The following is a 20,359-nucleotide window of genomic DNA, read 5'->3' on the forward strand; positions in this document are numbered from 1 at the left end:
AAGTGAGGGAGAGGACAGCAAAGGTGGATGGCAGAGGAGCAGGAAGGAATTACAATGATAAATCACCTTGTCTTTCACGTTGAAGATTTTAAAAGCTGATCATTCACTATGATCAAAAGGAATACAGAGCTGTTCTTAAATATTCCTAAAAATTTTTTCCCTTCCAAAGGGAAGTCTTCTCTAACCACCTGATGGTCATGGCTGATAATCTGTAAGAAGTTACCCTGGGCACTGCTCTAGAAACAATAGTCCTGGCACTATAACTGCACTGCCTGATTGAAGCGGCCAGAAAAGCAGCTTCAGCTGCCAAGTAATTTTCAAGAGGATTTTTCTGAGAGGTTTTAAGAGCTTGAAAAGGTAGATAAATCATTACCAAAAATGCTTGCAAAGTGACAAAGCTGTACTAGAGAACACACATTGTTCTTGCTCCCATCACAATGCACTGTGAGAAACGCAGCATTCATTTACTCACTGGTCATTTTGTACCAAGAAATAATGGCAAGGGATCAAACAAAAGGCTATAGTACTCCCTTGGGAAACACTATGTTCATGCTGTGTATTAAAATCACGTGTACAACGTGGCTTGACAGTTTGGACTGCTGCAATCAAACAGGGCTTTGTTAACAGAGGTTCATAGAAGAACCCTCCACGCTGGCAGTAGGGAAAAAGAGAGAGAGGAAAGATTATGAAATAACTGAGCATACTGCTGATTTGTACTCTCAGAATACAGACTGCTTCATTAGAGAAGACTCATGCAAGAGTCTCATTGCTCAGACTTCTGCAAGAAAAAAAAACTTTCCAAATTAGCCTACGGCAGCAGCAAATATAGGAGATGGACGTTCTTGAAAATAAATTACACAACTCCAAAATGTTTTTTCCACAGTGCAGTAGCTCAGCAGGCAGCCACAGGGAAGGTGGCACTTGTACAGGACAGAATAAACAAGCTCTATAAAGATATGAGATTTTCATTTTGTTTTTTGTGGACAGCAAACTGGAAAGGTAACTACAGATACTAAACAAGAGCTGTTGGTTGGCACTGATACTGAATGCAAATGCCAGTAGTCTGAATCAAAGACTAAGCCTACAAAGATAACTAGTTTATCAGACTACTTTAGTCTTCTCTTTAAAGACCATTCTCTAGATTTCTTCAGTCTCCCATTCCCAAATGATCATCAGGTTCTGCTCTGTGCCCTCTAGCACTGTGCCCGATGGCTAGGGAGAACACTCTACCATCTGGATTCCTAATTATTTCTAAGCAGAGAGCTATTAATAAAATTTAAATACCAAAAAAACTACAGCAAATAACCCCCTCCAAGGTCTCACAGTGAAGGAAACAGAATCAGTGGGAAACAAAGATAAGAAATGCCTTTGGTGCACTTTTTCACATTAAGCAACAAACTCTAGATCACAATTTCCAGTTGAAAATACAGCATGGAATAAATCTCCAGGTGCCTGCAAGGCAGACACAGAAAATATGCTGAGTAAGCACCAAATGGTGCATAGGATTAATTTGAATTTGCCACTTTTCTAGGAACTGCATCAGGTAGAAACACATTTAGGTAGGCAGGTCTTAGATGTGGGTCTTAACATCAGCATGCTCTAGCTAGATATCATTGATCTGCTCAGGACCAGGCTTTGATCTCCTGATCTGAATTAAAAGTTGAGTTAAAAAAAGCTGATTTAAAAACACAAGTGCAGCAGGGCTCTCTGAAGTGTCTAAATATGAGCCTTCAAGCTACTAGGCTCTTCAAGGCTATCAGGGACAGAAGCAGAGTTCATACAGAGAGATTCATCCCTGCAGCTGGTGTCCGTGTATCCTTTATCCTTACACCCTGGGGGTGTAATCCCAGCAAATGGAACACAGGAGAGGCAGGTGACCCAGCTGCTGGACACCAGGAATAACCCAATGGTGAATTCAATAGCTCAGTGGTGAATTCTGATGTTAACACATCACCAGGCTCAGACTAAATTCTGAAGAGCAAAAAAAAATTAAAAGCTACAAAACCCCATTGTAACTGAAGCAGTATTCAATGGGACCCACAAAAAAAAATAATTACAGAGTTAAGCTACCAAATCAAAACAAAGTAACAGGACTTTATCACACAACTTGCATAGAATATCAACCAAAAGCTCTAATTTAATCAAGTGGTTAACATGACACGCTACATGACATACTGATTATGGACAGAAAGAAATCAAAGACAGGATTTCTTCTGTAGTCATCCAGGTTGAAGCAAAACAAAACAAAAGAAACAAAATTCAAAATTATTTAGTTTTCAGCATTTAGCATACATCTAAATTAACGAATAATATATGCCCACTAATTTACCTGCATCCACTGCTAGACTGATTATGTTCAGAGTTTGCAATCATCAGACTAAATGCATTTGAGCTTGAACTAGAATAAGGAAAAGAGAAGGAGATTAATATTTGAAAACATAACAAACAACTTTTAGCTCATTGTAGCTTTTTATTTTCAATTAATGACTGTCTCCCTTAAAAAAAACAAAAAAACAACACAAAAACCCCAACCCTAAATTTTAAATGCTTCTGTGTGGTACAACAAATGGGCATTAAGCTGTATACATTTATCTAAGCAGTAAAGAACAACTTGAGTTGGAAAGGACCCATAAGAATCACTGAGTCCAAACACCCTGGTCCTTACAGGACTACTAGGGAGGTGGTTCTTAATATAGCTTTTCTCTGTAAACTATTATTGAAAAGATTAAAATAGCTTGGTTGCATCCTCACACATAAGAGTCAATTGACAGGTTTTGATATACAATTACAGAAGTTGGTTTACAAGAAAATTAATAAATAAGGCAAGTTAAGCTCACGATAATAAGGAAGATGCAAATGATGAAAACACCAGAGACCTTTTCTTTATTAATTATATTAAATTACATTTTACATCACATGAGAGTAGAACTTATGTAGCACACTCAGCTCCATGCTGAAGAGGCTTTATGCCTTAGTTATTATTCAGAAATAATGATTCAAATGAAAAAAGGTTTTTAGGGGCAAAAATAAAAGTGAAATGTATTTAATAATAGCTACTACCTTTTATGACAGTCTGAAGATTCCATAAGCATTGCTGAATCCTTCCCATTTTCATCAGATTCATGACCATGAGAATCATGCCCACTTGAATAGTTTTCATTTGTGTCATTCCCACTGGAGTCATTTCCACTGGAATCATTTCCACTGGAGCCACTGCTCATTTCAATATCTTCCTGAAGAACTTCATGAGAGTGTTCAGGCTTTGCTTGAATTTCTGAATCTTCAGCAATCATCTGGCTGTGGTCACTTGGAAGTCCAGAATAATCACTCATCTTGAGCTGCTCTTTTAAAGAGAATGATGGAGAAACGCTTCTACTGATCCCAGGCTGCTGCTCAGGGCTCTGCTCCTCAGTGCTAGAGGAGAACCCCCAGAACTTGACAGAGTCCGTGGGACACTCATCAGAAACACTGCCAAGACCAAGAGCAAATCAAGCCATATTTTCCCTCTTTACAAATTCAGTTTGGAAGTACAGATGCAGAAGTCTGAGGAGGAAGGGAAGGAAGAAAAAAAAATTATTTTCTTGTTTGCCTTGCTGACAAACTGGAATTTGCACTGACTGTAGAAAGCAAAAAATTACATTCGTGGTTAATATATTCAGCATTTGAATGGTGAAATGTTTCATTTAAACTGAAAATCTCACAATGGTTTATCATAAGAGAAGTATTTATTTTTTAGTAAAAACCCACACATAAGAAATAAAGTTGAATAAACATGGAAAAACTCCTGAAAAGTTCACATATTCCCTAGTTTTCTACTTTCCTGCTTGATCCTTGTCAGTATGGCTGCCTAGATTTGGATGACAGCTGCTATGATTTTCAGTGAAAGCATTCCACTGCCTTTCAGTTTACCTTGATAAAGAAAAAAACTCTATTCAGACATCAGAGCATTGCTCATTTGGTTTAGAGGTAATTTGGGCTGGTGTTCTGTTTTATATTAGGGTTTTGGTATTTTTAAGATCAGCTGGAAGGGAACACTACTGTTCTCTTCATTTCTTTCTTTGTACAAAAGCCATAGAGGTAGGCAGACAGAACATACAGCAGGAACAGGGAAACTAAACACACAAACACACCTCATCACCGCCACCAAAAATTCTAAGCCATGAATAACCCTGAGAATCATTTTCTCTACTGATTACCACTAATTTTGGGGGGATATGATAAAAATTGCTTGGAAAAGTAAGTTTAAAAAGACAAAGCAAACATATCCCTGCTTTTAAACCAAATTCTAATGTTATCAGGCTGAAAAATCAGTGTATACAGAGGTAAATCAAGGACAGACCAGTACTGAGGTACCACCAAATGAGTACTGGAGAGCAGTTCAACTTTATTAATAAAAAAATCATATTTAATCTGACTCACAATCTCATCCATTTCAGCAACTCAGACAATAGTGTAAAACTATGAACTAAGATTCTCTTTTAAGAATCTCTGTTGTTTTCAAGACAACAGAACAATGTGCGTTCCTTCCTCTTTGTCCCTTTAAAATATTCAAAATTACAATTATTAACTAATAAACCTCTGACTGGAATAAGTCAATAAAAAAATTCACAACCAAGTTTAGTTAATATTAACTACAGCAGTTTTGTCTTAAACACAAATAAATAAATATTTATGTTTTTTAGAAAGACTGTAATGGAAAACATTCACAATAGTAATTTAAAACACACCATGATTCAACTCCCCCCAAAGCAACACCACATGGAAGCTATTTTCTTACACTCCTAAATGATGCTTTTCCAGACATTTTACATTTATTTTGCATTTTCCAGAAAGCACTATCTGTCTCTTCACTTGATCAAAATAATATGCAAGATATCTGCTTTCATTTAAAAGTATAGTTTAAGGACATTCACTTAAGCTATCAGCAGTGGTATAAAAATAGATTTTTTTCTTTCCTTACAAGTTTATTCACTGGTACTTTATTATAGGTGATAATAGAAAAATGCCTTTCAATAGAGTAAAATATACTTTTTTCCTCTGCAGGTACTTTAATGCAGATAAAACAGACCTGCTGATATGCTGCTGTATTGAACTCTACTATCCCAGCACTGAATTACCCTTCAGGAGCTCTGACAGTTTTTTCTGGACTAAGGTTAACCACTTCTGTCTTGGAAATTACATAACCGGAGCACGCAATAAAAGAGTATTTACTCTGAGCTGAAACTGTAGGATTATGTCACAATGGCACATTCTGGTGGCCAATGATTAACTAGGTCAGATAGTTCATCTCTGATTTAATCTCTGTGACAGGACTTGCCCTCCTCAGGATGCTTGGAGTGAAGCTCAGCACCCAGGGCTGCAGGGCACAGCCTGAGCTCAGCCACGCCTGCCTGGCTGTGCCAGGGACCAAAACCACAGCACAGAGCCAGGGAGGACAGAAGGTGGCACAGGGAGCACCTGCACGGCCAAACCTCGCTGTACCACACAGGTTTGGTACCTGGGAATGTGCTGATCCATTTGGACCCAGGGGATGCTCTTCCCACTGCTGTGTAAATCAAAGCATTCTGCTTAAATAACTGCAGCTACCCTCAAAAGCCATCTCCCAAGTGACATCTATTCTATTATTTCTCAGAGGACACCAAGGTTGTAAAGCTCTGTGAGAGTTCCATAAGTAAAGGTAATTAACCCCATCACGATTCAAATGAAGTTTTAAGAAAAAAGGCACTTGCAGCATCCCCTTTAAAGGAGGTCTGGGGTGTACATATGTAAGGCAAGATGTGAAATTTCTCATCCTATATTCTGTAAGGCTGGAGTTCCTTCCTGTTTTCCTGACAAAATGCTACTTAGAAAGAGCTTTAGATAGAGAAAAAAATACTGCCATAATCAAAACACCACTATCTGTTAGGAAATTATGTTTTCTTTTAGAGATGGGGGAAAAGAGGTCTCACAAATTAAAAAACTAAAAAAATAATGTTTTTGGGGTGCTGTATTTACTCCTATAAAGAAAACTATGTAAATGACTACTGATAAGTTTATGAGCATGAACTACCAAAGACAGACTCTCAATTAGCCCAATGTCACAGTAATGTAGTATCAGTAAAACTGCCATTTATAGGAAGAGCAGTGATAGTGCCACAGCTTTCCTACTCTGATGTAAATATCTTGTGTATTAGTCTTTAGGCATGAGAAACCTCTTCTACTGAATTCTGAGACCAGAGATGATTACATGTGCTGTAGTATTTCCAGCCATGAGAATCCTTCACAAGTATTTTTTTTTACACAACCTTTCCCTGGAAAATTATTTTCCCCAAAGTCTTTTTTGTAATTTTTAGAAGTTTAAGAGGCAATAAAAATGTGCCAAAAAAAAAAAAAAAAAAAAAAGGAGTCTTAAGGTTTGAAATCCTGAGCTGTTAAACCACTGGTGAGTAATTTTTTCCACCTCCAAATATCCTCTATCGTCTCGTCTCCTCTCTTCTTTCCCTGACCCAGACTAGCTTCTACCAGGTATCTGTAGGAAACTTCAGCAGTGCTTCCTTAGGTGGGAGAGAACTGTTCCCTAAGTAAATGAACAAATAAATCTGTATGCTATCCAATAACTTTTGAGGAATTTCCCATAATTCCTGAACAAGAGTTGATTGATTCAATGACAGTCAAGCTTTCAGGGTTTTAAAAAACATTTTTATTTTAAGCAATGAGTACAAATTAAGAGAGTCACCAACAGAAAAGAAATAGACATTGACCCTTAGGAGATACCATGTAAATTTTATTCCTCTTGATACCTGGCAGAAATTTGTGTCAAGAAGCAATTCAGTCCTGTTTCTTCTGGTTGTAACTAACAACATGCCAGAACTTCTGCAGCTTTGTCCATACCTAATAACTACATTATAGTGACTACGATTCGGATCCCAAGGACACTCATACCAGAGGGAAAAAAAAAAAAAAATAAATTTGACTAATAGAAAAAACACAAGTTTGTCATCTTTAAAGACGTATATTTCAAACAGAACTGGCTCAGCCTGAGCTGGAATGGTTTTCTTAGGCAAGACTGGAAGATTAACATCACAAAGTCTGTCTTGCACAAAATTTCTTCCATTTCAAAATCTCAAAAGTCTCAGTGCCAGAGGCACATACCAGAGTAAGGAATACAGGAAGAGTAAAGAGGAAGGAACAAGAAAAATGTTATTATAAACCTGCAAGAGTTTTTCCCTTTCTAAAGAAAGAGAAGCATTTCTAAAACAAGACCTTACTACTTTGGGGGAATCTTGGTGCTTTTTTCATTTATAATGTGATGTTCATTCATGCCCTAACTTTGGAGACATTTTCTTAGAAGAGACTGGAGTAACTGAAAAAAGCTCAGGCTGGCAATAACCCTCTTCCATGCTCTGCAATTTAGATAAGAAGTGATGCAGCTGGCTAGACTTCACTCTCAGCAGAGAAAGACCTTTAAGTGGAACATCTGCATGCAGACACCAGCGCTGTGCAAACACTTCAGGAGCACAGACGGTCAGACAGCACAAAGAGATTAATTATCTTTGAAACTCATCTCAGGGAAAATGACATAATAAATTGCACATATTCATCCCACTCATACGCTTGAATAAATTCCCAATCACTAACCAAACAACACTGGAAGGCAAAAGCTTGCATGTTTACCCACACTGAGGTTCTCTCCTGTTACCAGTTTGAGGAAGGTAATTACATCCCATACTAAGTTCAGTAAGAATCTGAACATGGAAACACAAAGAGCTCTTTTAGGTTTGATCTTGAAAGAAGCCAGGTTTTTCTTTATTTCTTGCTCCATCCTCTAAACTTTTAAGGGATGTTGTCTATTTTGGCTCTATAAATAAAAACTTTTTTACTATTAAATTGGCACCAGTTAAACTTGATTTTAAGGTAACTGGCTCACAAAAAGCCATTCCACTGAGCACTAAGGACAAACATGGGCATTGATTTGCCAGGTTAGATATGCAGGAAATGTCTTCTGGTTATTCATTACCTACAGTTGCTCCTTTATCCTGCAGTAAGACAAAGGAAACAGCCTGAACTTTAACATCACCAAAAAAAACCAGACCAAAATATGTATGGACAAATGCTGAAAGAAGTAACTGAGCTTGTTTCTGAAAAACACTCTTAAGAAGGGTTGCAGAACACCAAGAAGGCAAATTTCTTCTGAAACCGTAAGTTTAAACCCAAAAATCTTATTTCAGCAGAGATCTGGTTATATTCAAAGAACAGATTTTTCCAGATTTCTTTTCACACATAAACTATAATATTTAGTACTGGCATATAAAGGATGAGAAACTAACAATCCAGAGTCAAAATTATCTAGAACTGAGTAAGAGGCAAACATTTCATGATTTGAGCAAAAATTTGCAACTACTATCAACTTACCAATATTCCCAACATAGCAAGAGCCACACTACATTTTATGCCTATAGACATGTAAATATTTAGGTACTTTTAAATGTACTAGAACCTATGGGAGACATTCCTAACATCCAGGATTAAATTTTACTGAAGATCTTGTCAACAAGAAGGACTTCCAAATGTCTTCTGGATTTTTGCTTTGCAAAATTATAAAAGTTTTCTTATTTAGATGACAAATAAGTAGCAAGGGTTTAGTCATATCATGCAATTCTAGATATGATTGAAAATTAACACCTACAATGAATGCATTCTCTCTGTGCAATTAGACAATAATTAAATGCTTGGGAGTTGAAAAACGTTAAGAGAATTTGTTGGAAAACAAGCAATAATAAAAGAAGTGACTTGCTCAACTGCGCAGTTTCACCAACACTGACAGCTTCACGTTTTCCTGGCAAGAACAATTAACAGAATACCTTCACTAGGACTTTTCAAGGAAGGGGGAAAAAAAGAGATGGCAATATTCTCAGATTATAGGAAACAATAACAACGATGCTTAATAATTTCTTGTGAGATCTTTTTACTTAAAAAAAGGAACTTTTTTACTAGATTACTTACTCACTCCAAATAATCATGAACAAGTTTTGCTCTTTTCCTAAACAAGCAATGAGGTGTCAATGTCTACAAAATTATCAAAATCTAGTACACCACAAATACTCCCATAAAATCTCAATTTCACAGTATTTATTTCACAGCTCTTTGATAAGAATTCACTTCTCAGCTCAAGAAAATCCCAAACACAAGACTCTTATTCAAGTAAGAATTACTAATAGCGTTATAAGGGTCATCTTCATTAACCACTGCTTTCAGCTGCCACTTTACAAGGGGAACTGATCAGGACACAGCCTTGTTCCAGAACCATCTGAGTGCCACCCTGAATTTACAGCAGCACCTATCCAGGAAATCAGGATCAGATCAGGGCCCTGGCATCCACAGTGAGAATGCTTCCAATCAGATTGCTTCCTCACTGAAGAAACTCAAACTGAATTTAAAAGTATGGGTTTAGGCTAAAAAATGTTTTGGCTTCAAATAAGGTAACTCCCAGTTTATACCCAAAATATTGTTCTGAATGAGTACATATATATATACATATATGTGACTGAAACCCCAGTTTAAATATAACACAAACACAGAACAATATATTTTCTGCATAAACTCTAGAGGAGCAGGAGGGGAAGCATCTTTCTACTAGCATGAATCATAATTATTATGTGTGTTTCTTACCTGTTTTTTCTATGAAAAGGTGGCAAAAGTGTTTATCAAGCTCCCTCCCAGCTAGCATCGAAAGCATGAGGTGCCTAGGTCCAGAGTCTCCCACATGCATTTAATTCTTGTCTCATCCTCTTCTACTGGAAATCTTTGACCATTACAGAGTCCGGACACCTCTATAACTATAAAATATAAAAGAAATACCTGGGCCCCCCAACAGTGTCCTCTTCAAACAGATACCAGAGAGATGTTCACAGCTATGTCACTCCTATGCAGATAAATGTTGGTTAAGCATGAAACTGTCATACAGCAGAGGAAGACACAAATTTGCATTTTTAACACTTTTGCTCTGAAATAACGTCTTTAAGAGTTTTAAAGTAATAGCATGTTCTGCTCTAGATAAAATAACCCTTAGGATTCACAATCAGAGTGGTATCACACTATGTACAGTCTGCATGGGCTGACACAGCCACTGGAACACAGGGCTGCCCTGCCCAGCAGGGCACAGAGCCAAATGCCTGACATGGTCAGCAGAGCTCCAAGTGCTCATCAGGTTTGGTTGCAATATCATTTATGACCCTCTATCACAATAGGATTGGTAAAAGCATTAAAGATTTTACCAGGCAGTTACAAAATTTCAATTTCCATAATGATTAAGATCAAAAGAGATTTCTGGAGGTACCATGTCCAACTCCCTGCTCAGGCAGAGTTACCCAAGAGCAGGCTCAGGACCACCAACAGATGAATTTTGGGTATTCCCAAAAATGGATATTCAATAGTCTCTCTGGGCAATCTGTGCCAGTGCTCACTCACTCTCACAGCAAAAAAGTGTTTCTTTATGGTCAGAGGTCACTACTAATGAAGTCCATTAACATTATTTTTCTTTCTAATAAAAAGTTTCTCAAGAGAAACACTGTGAATTTTGATAAAAACAAAAAAACTGAAAGTTCTTCTAGCAAATCTATGAAACTAATTCTGTTGGTGCATGCCACTGCCCTGTGGCACAAAGAAATGGTAGAATATGAAGTTCAGAAGACCAACATTTGTGTGACAGACAATTACATCATTCTAAGTGCTTCATCTGAATGTGCAGAAGAAATGTTTGGAACAGTGTTCAAATCCCAGGCTAACCACTCTGGAAGACAGCCCATGCTAACATGCCTTAATTTAACATGCTGCACGTCTACCAACTGTTAAAAGTACATTTGTGTTGGCCAGACTAAAGGAAGAATTTATTCACAACATTCCGTCCTGTGTGACATCATGAAGCCAATAAAGTTCTAAAATACTCATATCATGGTATAAATCTGTATGTACTGGTTCTTTAGATGTTTTGATTTGGTTTTTATCATAAACTGATAATACATAATTTAAATAATAGGCTTTATTTCTGACCACAAGAAGCGTTAGAAATTGCTGTAGCCAGAGCTACTTGCAGATTTCAGTTTTTATCCTGAACATTGAAAATATGCAATGTCTTTCAGCACCAGCTAAATCCTTGTTTAACGACAGCTCTTGCAATTCCTTTACACTAACTCAATTCCCTGTAAAATATTCAATTAAAAAAAGTAAAAAAGGTTTTCAAAAGTCTAAGTTTGAAGATATATTCACAGTAACAGCATGTACCATTTTAATTGTGTATCATATTGGTTTCATGTAATTAATAACACATTTAAGACATTAAAACAATAATAATAATCCTTGCAAACTACTAAAAATTCTCCTTCCAAAAATTTCTTTCTACAATTTAACAGAAAGTAAGACAAATCTACATCAAAAGGTTTTTTGTAGATCTGAAACAAAAGTTTTGAATGACTTATATTTAAACAGTCTGAGCAGAATTAGAGGCAGCCAATTCTACTTGCTCTCTATTATTTTTCAGAGGAAATGTACAGGTGATTGAGTATGCCCAAGTCCCAAAACACTAGAAGAGTTCATCTACAGATGGCATCTCCAATAAGGTATTTTCCACAGAAGGAAGTCTAATTTATTCAGTTTATGAAGAATACAGAACCTGTGGTATTTCCTCATTTACTTCCATACTGATATATACATCTCTTCTAAGCACAAAAGACTTTACACAGTATAAAAGAGTGAAAACTCTGCTGTAGAACACACCTGTGATACTGGAGGCAAACAAAGCTGAACCAGGTTCACTTTCTGCAGAGAACTGGAGTCACACCTGCAGCATTGAAAAGAGTCAGATTTTAGAACCTATTCAGATCACATTTTCCAGCCATAGAAAACCAGGTTGGTTTGGGTTTTTTTTCTCAGTCATTTAGACTAAACAGACATTGTAGTGTTAATCCTCAAAATCTCAGTTACAATTCCATCTGTATTGCAGTATTACTACCCGGGTCAGCTGTCTTTCCTGTCTAGGGCCAATACTGTGGCATCATCAGACCGCATTTATTGAAAGCACATTATAAATTTTCTTTGCAGCAAAGATTACATTCCTCCACCATACTCCTTTAATTATATCTCCTTTTTTTTGCTCCATTAACAATGAACTTTTCTTCATTTTCAAAGGAGAGAAAACAACTGACCAAAAAACACTGTTGGAAGTTATAATCTACCTTTTTAAATGCAAGTTTAGGAGCATAATGTTTTCCCTTTTTCTTCCTGAGCTATCATCCTGATTATCTAAGTAACAGTAGGTACTTGGTTTTCTGGACCTCAAAATTTTCCTCATAATTGGAAGTTCCTTAACACCTGCACGAGCAATCAAAAAAATGGAAGCTATTAATAAACATCTGCACAGCAAACAACACAGATGATATCTTAATACTGACACTACACTAAATTCCAGTTTCATAAAGATTTAGAGAAGCCACAGCATTTCCATGTACTTCATGATTTGTGCAACAGGCCTTTAGAAATGTAAAGCCCTGAAGATCTCTGGTTTTGGGCATTCTGACACTATATTTCAAAGGAAATACACAGAAGAGCAATAACAGAACCACAGAGACACCTCCCACCTTCCCAAGTTCAGAGTCATTAAAGAAAGAACTGATATCACAAATCACTTTCTTGAGTACAGCATAAAACACTCACCTCAATGAATGTACTAGTCATGATCTTTCAAAATCTCAAAGCGTCATCAATATATTCCTATTTAAAAAAAAAAAATATCAAGTTTTATAATGAAGATAAAAATTTATTATAAAAGATAAATCAAGTACAATTCATAATGCAATACAAGTCCAACTATGCAAAATATCTCTTCCACAGGTGAAGAACAATTATAAAGACTATAAATACAAGATGAGAGGAAATGCAAGAAATTTTACTGATAATATTTATTATTGTAACCTAACTTCTAAATTGGTTCCTTGAGCAATGCACAGAATAACTACCCACTGAATTCTGTTCCCTTTATAAACCTAAGAAGCCCCACAATTCTCATTTCTGCCAGACCAGAAATGAAGTTTATTTCACCCTTTCAGGTAAGTATTCCTTGCACTGTTAAACCCACCACCTGTGCTGAAGACTCCATAGTGGATCTGATCATTCCCAACAGCAAACAGAAACTGTCTCTCAAATTTATTCTTTCACCTTGAATAAGAGACTTGACCCAGAGCCAAGTTCGATTGCCAACAGGTTGGGGATTTGCCATTAAAAAAACCCAGCCTGTGCTGAGACATCTTGTAAAGACACTAAACATCTCCTTCACATGCCCCATGCTAATTTCTAGACGTCCTTCTTTCCAGCTTCCAGTCTTAAAAAAGGTGCCTTCTTAAAGGTATGCAAAATTACTTGTATGCAGTGTGAATTTAAAAAAACACTTTATTTTCTTTGTAACCAGAAAATTCTACTGTCTTCCTGAGTCAAACTAGAGAGACAATTAAGCACAACATCAATAGTCAGAACTCTTAATATTTCCATGTCAGCTCTCGCCCCTTTTGAAAAAAATGACAAAAATTATACATTTGAGGTTGCCAAGTGTTCTCACAAAAAGGAGGGAAAAATTATCATGTCCCACCATGCAGGCATATATTTCACCTTCATTACAGGTGAAGCTAGATCTAAAACTATCTCAACACCATACATCAACTTTAGTATTTGTTGACATCTCCATTAAGCAGTGTATTGGCGTATCTACTATGTATTCTCTCCTTCCAGAAAAAGGACATACTTTCACCACATTTACTGTATTCCAGGCTAATGCTTCTCTTCACACACTGCTGTGGTTCACACCCTGTCCAAAATTTCAGTCAGAATCAAAGTCCCCTTCTGGAAGACACTGTGCCAAATAAATTCTTGTCCCCATCCCATCAATAATCCACTCCAAAAACTGCAGCAACCTAACAAACACCATGTACTTGTCCTAGGATTCGGATGTATTAATGCTGAAATAAGAGCTCAAGTCACAGGAGAACCATGGCAGAGATATAATTGAAATCAGTAAGTGCTTTATTCACTGAACATCTTTGTACAATTAAAGAAACTAAGCAGAAACATAAAAGTACATGTAATAAGGTCAAGCACAAAAACTGTACTAAGATACAAAAGCTGCAAGGAATAAGGAGGATAGGAAGTGAAACCAAGAAAAAAAAAAAACAAGTACTAGACATCCTCACCACTTCATCTTGTCTCCCTAAGCTTCAATTACAATAAATTGCAGGTGTTATTTAACAGTGAATTGCCTCTGCTTCAGGACAGGATGTAAGAAAGGCAATGTAGCTTTGGTTCTACTTTTTAAAAGTCAGTTCTACTTTAAAAAAAAGCCATCTATACCAGGAAATCTCTGCCCATCTCTAGCTATTCTACCTATAAGAAAAATCAAATGTTAAGAATTACCATGGTACGCTCAAAAACAGGTGGAAGCAAAACTAAAGTGTTTCCCAGACATTTTGGCATACAGATGAGGTTTCTTTCCCAGCATCAAATCCTGTCAGGATCAACACTGGAATTGCTTGTACTGAACTTCTTCAGTCTGCTCACACCACCTGCAGAAGCTCCTCATCCTCTTGCCCCAAGAAATGCTTTCTGTGTATTTCAGTTCACTCATGTAAACAGCATGTTGAATCACAACCCCTTCAGCATCCTCAATAACATTTTCCTTCCTATTCGGAGAAAATTAAGGAAAACCGAAAACCATACTCCATGGTTATATATGTTAAGGAAGGTAAATTTAACCTCACTTCTGATTGCATTCTACAACTGAAGTTGTCTAAATCAGACTCCCAAAAAAAAAAAAAGTCAGAACTCATGAGGCTCCTCTAGGACTACCACACACACTACTTCAGCAGCAGATCACCAGTAGCTGAGAACATCTGTACAAAAACTTCTTGACTTTACAAAAGCTTCCACACACAGAAATTCTCATAACTTCCCTTTCATCTTTGGATAACCAGGAAAAATGTGCCCTTTAGAACCACTGCCTGGGCAACTCACATGGGACTCAGTATATTGCTGCTGTCCCCTGGTAACTCAAGAGGGACAGAGGGCCTTGTAAGAGGATTCTATACTGGTGCAGGCATCCAGACAAAGACCCCACTGACACCTGAAGGTAACCCTAGAAATACAGAGCAGAGGCACAGCAGCCTGCCCATGTCCCCTGGAAATACAGACCAGGGGCACAGCAGCCTGCCCATGTCCCCTGGAAATACAGACCAGGGGCACAGCAGCCTGCCCATGTCCCCTGGAAATACAGACCAGGGGCACAGCAGCCTGCTCACATCCCAGCAGTGTGGGCAGGCAGAGTACGAGCAGGCTGCACAAGCGTGCCTGGTGATGTGCTAAGCCACTTAGCAGAGCCTCAGATCCCGGCATGGACAGCCAGGCATGTGCAGTCCCATGTGTTCGGTGCCTGCCTACTACACATGGCTGCTCGCTCCCGGCAGCAGGTCACAACGTGCTCCAAGAGCCACTGCAAACATCTCCACTCGCTTTACAGATGCTCAAATCATCCGGCCTCTCTTCATTCTGCTCTTCTCTGCCACGCTATTTCACAAAAGCAACCTGGGGCTGCAAGAAATCTCAGCAAAAGATAGCAAAACTATCGCACTCTGAAGTGTAGTTTTGACTGCTACCTTCTCTTTTCCCATGTCCTTTAAACATACTTCACAGAAAGAAGTCTAAAAAGAAACATCCTCATCCCCTCACAAACAAAGTGTCAGAAGGCAGAGTTCTACAAGAAAAGGCAATGTAGCTTTGGTTCTACTTTTTAAATGTCAGTTCTATTTTAAAAAAACCTGCTTTGCTGACCAACACCAATGAACAATGTTCCTGTCTGACACCACAGCAGGGGTTAAGGTTAAGACAGCACTTGCAGCAGGAAAGCTGACGGACATCTCTTACACAGGACACAAAACAGTAGCAGCATTACTTTCAAGACCAACAGTTTCTGCATCCAACTTCATCCATAACCAAAAGAACAAGTAAAAGCCTTTTTGAGCAATACAACAATATCACAAAGAATAATGCAAGTATTAACTGACTCCTTTGCTGTTCGGTGCTTGACAAGCTAAGTTAACATAATGAATATTAAAACAGTTTAAAACTTGCACTACAGGGATATAACTGAACGTGGAAAGTATGAATGCAGTAAGACAATCCAGTTAAAAATCTCTATAATCCACCATCCTTATAGAGGCATTCTAGGCCATGCAATCAAAACTGGAGACAAAAATTCCTTTTCAGAAACACCCGATTATCTAGTAATTATGATGTGGTAATGTTATGAGTATAATACAGTGTCTACAGGACACTCATGCCAGCTATTGCACAAGGCCTTGCTAAGAACATGACGTTCCTTTTAACATAGGCCAACCATAGCAACCCTATGGAAAACACTACAGTTGATCTAGACTAGTGATAATTTACTTGTTCTACTGGCTACTGGTAATCTTCTTGCTCTTAAACCACAACAAATATACCTCATCCCATGGCAACTTGCTCATTTCCTTATTCTTTGAGGGGTGAAAAAAAGATTTTCTGCAGTAAAGCATATTCTAATACTGTAAAGATGTTAGAGAAATAAGGGTGTGGCAAGAACCCAGGAAAAAGAAAACTGTTTATCAGTCTGTATCTAAGCCAAACACTTCCTGGTCGTAATAAACGTCTGGGGCAGAAGAAACATCCAGAACTCTACTGCCAATCACTTTCCCCACTTCACTGTATTCTCATACTTTGAGACTAAACTCCATCAGCATCTCAGCTTACTAAAAAAGCTTATTACTGTGAGAGTGTATTGCTCAGGGAGAGGCTCAAGTAAGTTTATCAAGTAAACTGTTGTTACATACTTTAATCTTATGATTGGAAGAAGAAAAAGCAATAAAGGTATTATGCCAAGAACATGCCAACTCTTTAATGCCTCTCTGTGGAAATCCAAAATGAAAACAAGTAAATTGTAAAAATTAAGATTACTTAGTTTTTCACCAACAGAATTTGTTTGCTGGAAAAAATATAAGAAGTCTATAACACGTCCCACCAATAAACAAAAATTCCAGCAAAACCATGCAGTTTTTGAATTATAAATGAAACCAAAAAACTTGCCAAATTTGATGAAGTGCACAAAAGCCAAAAACCTGCTTTCCATGCCTCTGCCTTCTGAACTACCTCAATCCAAACCACTTCTTCACAGGACATACCATGCTCTTTCACTGCAGTGTTTGACACTTATGACAACCAACCAAAGTATCTTCCTTCTGTCTTGAAATACACACTTGAAACAGCCAAAACCTCACCAAAACCTGAAGGGTATTACTTTTTTTCTACTACTCCAGGCCAAAGGCCATCTCTTTTCCTCTGTGTGTAACTAGTGAGGTAAGCAACCTCCACAGTCCAGAATCAGGACTCCACACCTCAGGACAGTGTCATCATCACAAGACTAACATCTAGCTTTGCATGGAGCAACAACACAGACCAGTCCTGCAGTGAAACCTCCTCACTTTGCAGAAATAATGCAAGTTTCAGAGACAAAGGCAAAACAGAAAGATCACAAAAGCACTCAAACATGTACAAGCATAAGCAAGAAGGAACTTGATGTTACAGTGCAACAATGCGGGCACTCTCCCTAACACCAATCAAACTGTCTGAAACAATACTGGTAACTTGGGAGGGTTTCTCACCATACTAATCAGGTTTTTACTCTACTTCTGACTTGACAGATACTCTTACCGCTAGAATCATTAGAGAATTTCCACTTCTTTCCCTTTACTTGGGATAGCTATTCAATCTCAGATGTCTCAAGACAATAAATTTCAGTCCTGCACTTGGGAAAGAAAGATGTGCGCTTAACAAGGAACATGGAGAAAGACTTCTTAGCAGGGCATGTAGTGACAGAATGAGAGGCAATAGTTTGAAACTGCAAGAGGGTAGATTTAGATTAGACATCCGGATGAAACAGTTAAGGACCTCAGAGGTCTTTTCCATACTTAATGATTCTGTTTGTTTGATCAGATTCAATGCACTGTCTCAGCCAAGTTTACTTTTTCACTGGAATACACTTGCTAAGTACTGTAGTTTCCAAGTACCTGAGATCTCATACCAACCTCCTGGAAGGCCTTTTTAAGTTCCTATGATACACAGAGAAATGCTATCCTTTATCCTACCCTGTTATGCAAAGTCAAACGTAAAGCGTCAGCTTGACTGTTACCATGCTGCTCATCTATTTGCATGAAACTGTACTTACATAAAGGGTTTTGTAATCATGCATGCAATAGTATGCACGTAATGTGAACAGCAGCACAGCCACACCGTCTCAAGGAACAGAGTGTCCTTAGAACAATAGGCAACACAAAAAACAAACGGACAGCACCTGTTGCCTACTCTACCTGTAGCTCACGCATGTCATCGGCGGTGAGATTCACTTCCTCACTGCCACACGGTTCCTCCCGTGCACCATCCCGCCGGGCCCCAGCCCGGTCCCCGCGCGGGACGGGCCCGGAGCGGGGCCCGCGGTGCCGCTCAGCGCCCCCGGGCACGCGTGCTCTCCACCGCTTCCCCCGCTCCCCCCTCCGCACGCCGGCGCTGCCCCCGGCACATACGTGGCTGCAGCCCGCGGCCAGGAGGGACGCCAGAGCGGAGCCCCGCCGGGAGAGCCGGGCCCGGCCCCGCTGCCACCGGTGCCCGCCGCCTCCGCTCCGGGCCGGGGCCAGCGCCCCTCAGCGCCCCAGCCCGCCCCACGCGGCCGCCCCTCGCAGAGCCCAGCTCTCGCCGCAGACCCCGCTGGGGGTGGGTGTGTCTGTGCCCCCACTCCCGGAGGCTCTCCCGGTCCAAGACGGGCGAGGGCCGTACCGCACTCAGCCCCGCACCCCGCCCACGGGAGCGACTCACAGCCGGCGGCCGCTTCCCTCGCTGCGGTTCCACGGGGAGCGGGGTGGGGGGGCGTGTCACAGCCGCCCTTCAGAGGGAGCCCCACGCGTCCCGTCCCCAGCGGGCCGGGGGCGGCAGCGGGCCGGACGCCGCGGCACCGGAGCGACCCGCGCCTCGATCGTCCCGGCAACGGGAGAGCCCGGGCGCGAGGGTTATGTAACCTCGGCCCGGCGGGCGGGGGAGGAAGGAGAGCCCCTGTGCCCCCTGCGCCCGCCACTCGCCGCCCCCTCCCGCCGCTCCCCGCGGGCCCCCCAGCCCCTTCACGCCGCGGGGAGCGCTCCCAGCGGGCCCCCACTCACCGCGCGCGGCGCATCCCACCGGCCCGGCGCACCCGGCTCGGGCTTCATACGGGCAGAAACGTGACCGGCCGCCGCGCGCCCGCCCCACCCGCGCCCCCATTGGCCGCGGCCGAATGACGCCAGCGGTGCGCGCGGGCGGGGGCGGGGCGCGCGCCGCTGCCATTGGCCGCCCGGGCCGCCGCTCACTTTACATAAGCCTCACGTGTGGCACCATGTTTCCACCGACCGCCGCGGCCGCCTCCCGAGCCTGCCCCGCCGCCGGCCCGCCCCTCCCCTCCCCCGCGCCGCCGCCGCCACCGGGACGCACTCACCGCCGGCTCCCGCGCCGCCTTCCGCCGAAGCCGCGGCAGCTCGGTTCGCCCCCACCCGCGCCTCCCGCCCGGCGCCAGCACCGCTACGGGACCGCAGGGCCGAGGAGGATGGGGGGGGGGGTAAAGGGGGGGGGGGGGGGGGGGGGGGGGGGGGGGGGGGGGCAGTGGGCACGGTCACGTGACGCCCCAGGGAGCGCGGCTCCGCCCCCGGCCCGCTCGGAGCCGCGCGTGACGTGTCGTGCGCGCGCGCGCGGGGAGAGACCGTTGGTGCGCGCGCCGGGCCTGCTCCGGGCCGGGCCCCTCAGCGCCGCTCGGCCCGGCCTGAGGGCGTGAGGGCGGCGGGACAGCCCCGCGCTCCGGGCTGAGGCCAGGCCCGCGCAGGCGGCACCGCAGCCCTCCGCGGTCACCCTGCCGCCTCTCGGTTCGCTTACATAAGGCAGTAGCGCCCGTATCCCGTTTCCTGATGCTGCCACCCGCGCTCGATGCACGCCCTGAACTTTCGAAACGTATTGTGCTGGGGACGCCGGGTCACAAAGCAATGGGCAGCGCAGGAGAGCGCAGGGCTGCAGCATCAGTCTGAATAACTAACTACAACAATGATCAAACGGAGAATTTCCAAGTTCTTAAACGTCTGTACTGTTCTCGGGAACAGTAGTTCCGCATACGGTAACGTGTTAACGTAAGATGCTTTCCATTCCGACTGTTTAAAGAAGCTTTTCATATTTATTAAAAAAAATAGTTTTCTGTTCAAGCAAAACATTCAGAGACCATTGACATTTCCCATCTTCCAGTAAC

At 41.2% G+C, this 20,359-nt stretch overlaps 1 protein-coding gene across 9 annotated transcripts in view; it reads right to left on the reverse strand.

Moving 5' to 3' along the window:
• The window catches only part of PER2 (period circadian regulator 2), a 45,974-nt gene extending 26,392 nt beyond the window's left edge, over positions 1-19,582 (reverse strand). The window contains exons 1-6 of one of the 9 annotated variants that reach the window (XM_088060911.1): positions 19,565-19,582; positions 12,688-12,744; positions 11,752-11,815; positions 9,649-9,901; positions 3,061-3,543; positions 2,330-2,398 (exon numbers count right to left, since the gene is read on the reverse strand). In XM_088060911.1, coding sequence (XP_087917037.1) covers positions 2,330-2,398; positions 3,061-3,332 — 341 coding nt within the window. In that variant the 5' untranslated portion in view covers positions 3,333-3,543; positions 9,649-9,901; positions 11,752-11,815; positions 12,688-12,744; positions 19,565-19,582. The other 8 variants (XM_014258383.2, XM_014258387.2, XM_014258384.2 and 5 more) reach the window with 8 other exon arrangements.
• Positions 19,583-20,359: the final 777 nt, after the last annotated feature.

The sequence above is a fragment of the Pseudopodoces humilis genome, chromosome 11 (genome assembly GCF_049639895.1).
Source record: "Pseudopodoces humilis isolate 2021_Gansu_Grassland_sample_001 chromosome 11, ASM4963989v1, whole genome shotgun sequence".
NCBI lineage: Eukaryota > Metazoa > Chordata > Aves > Passeriformes > Paridae > Pseudopodoces > Pseudopodoces humilis.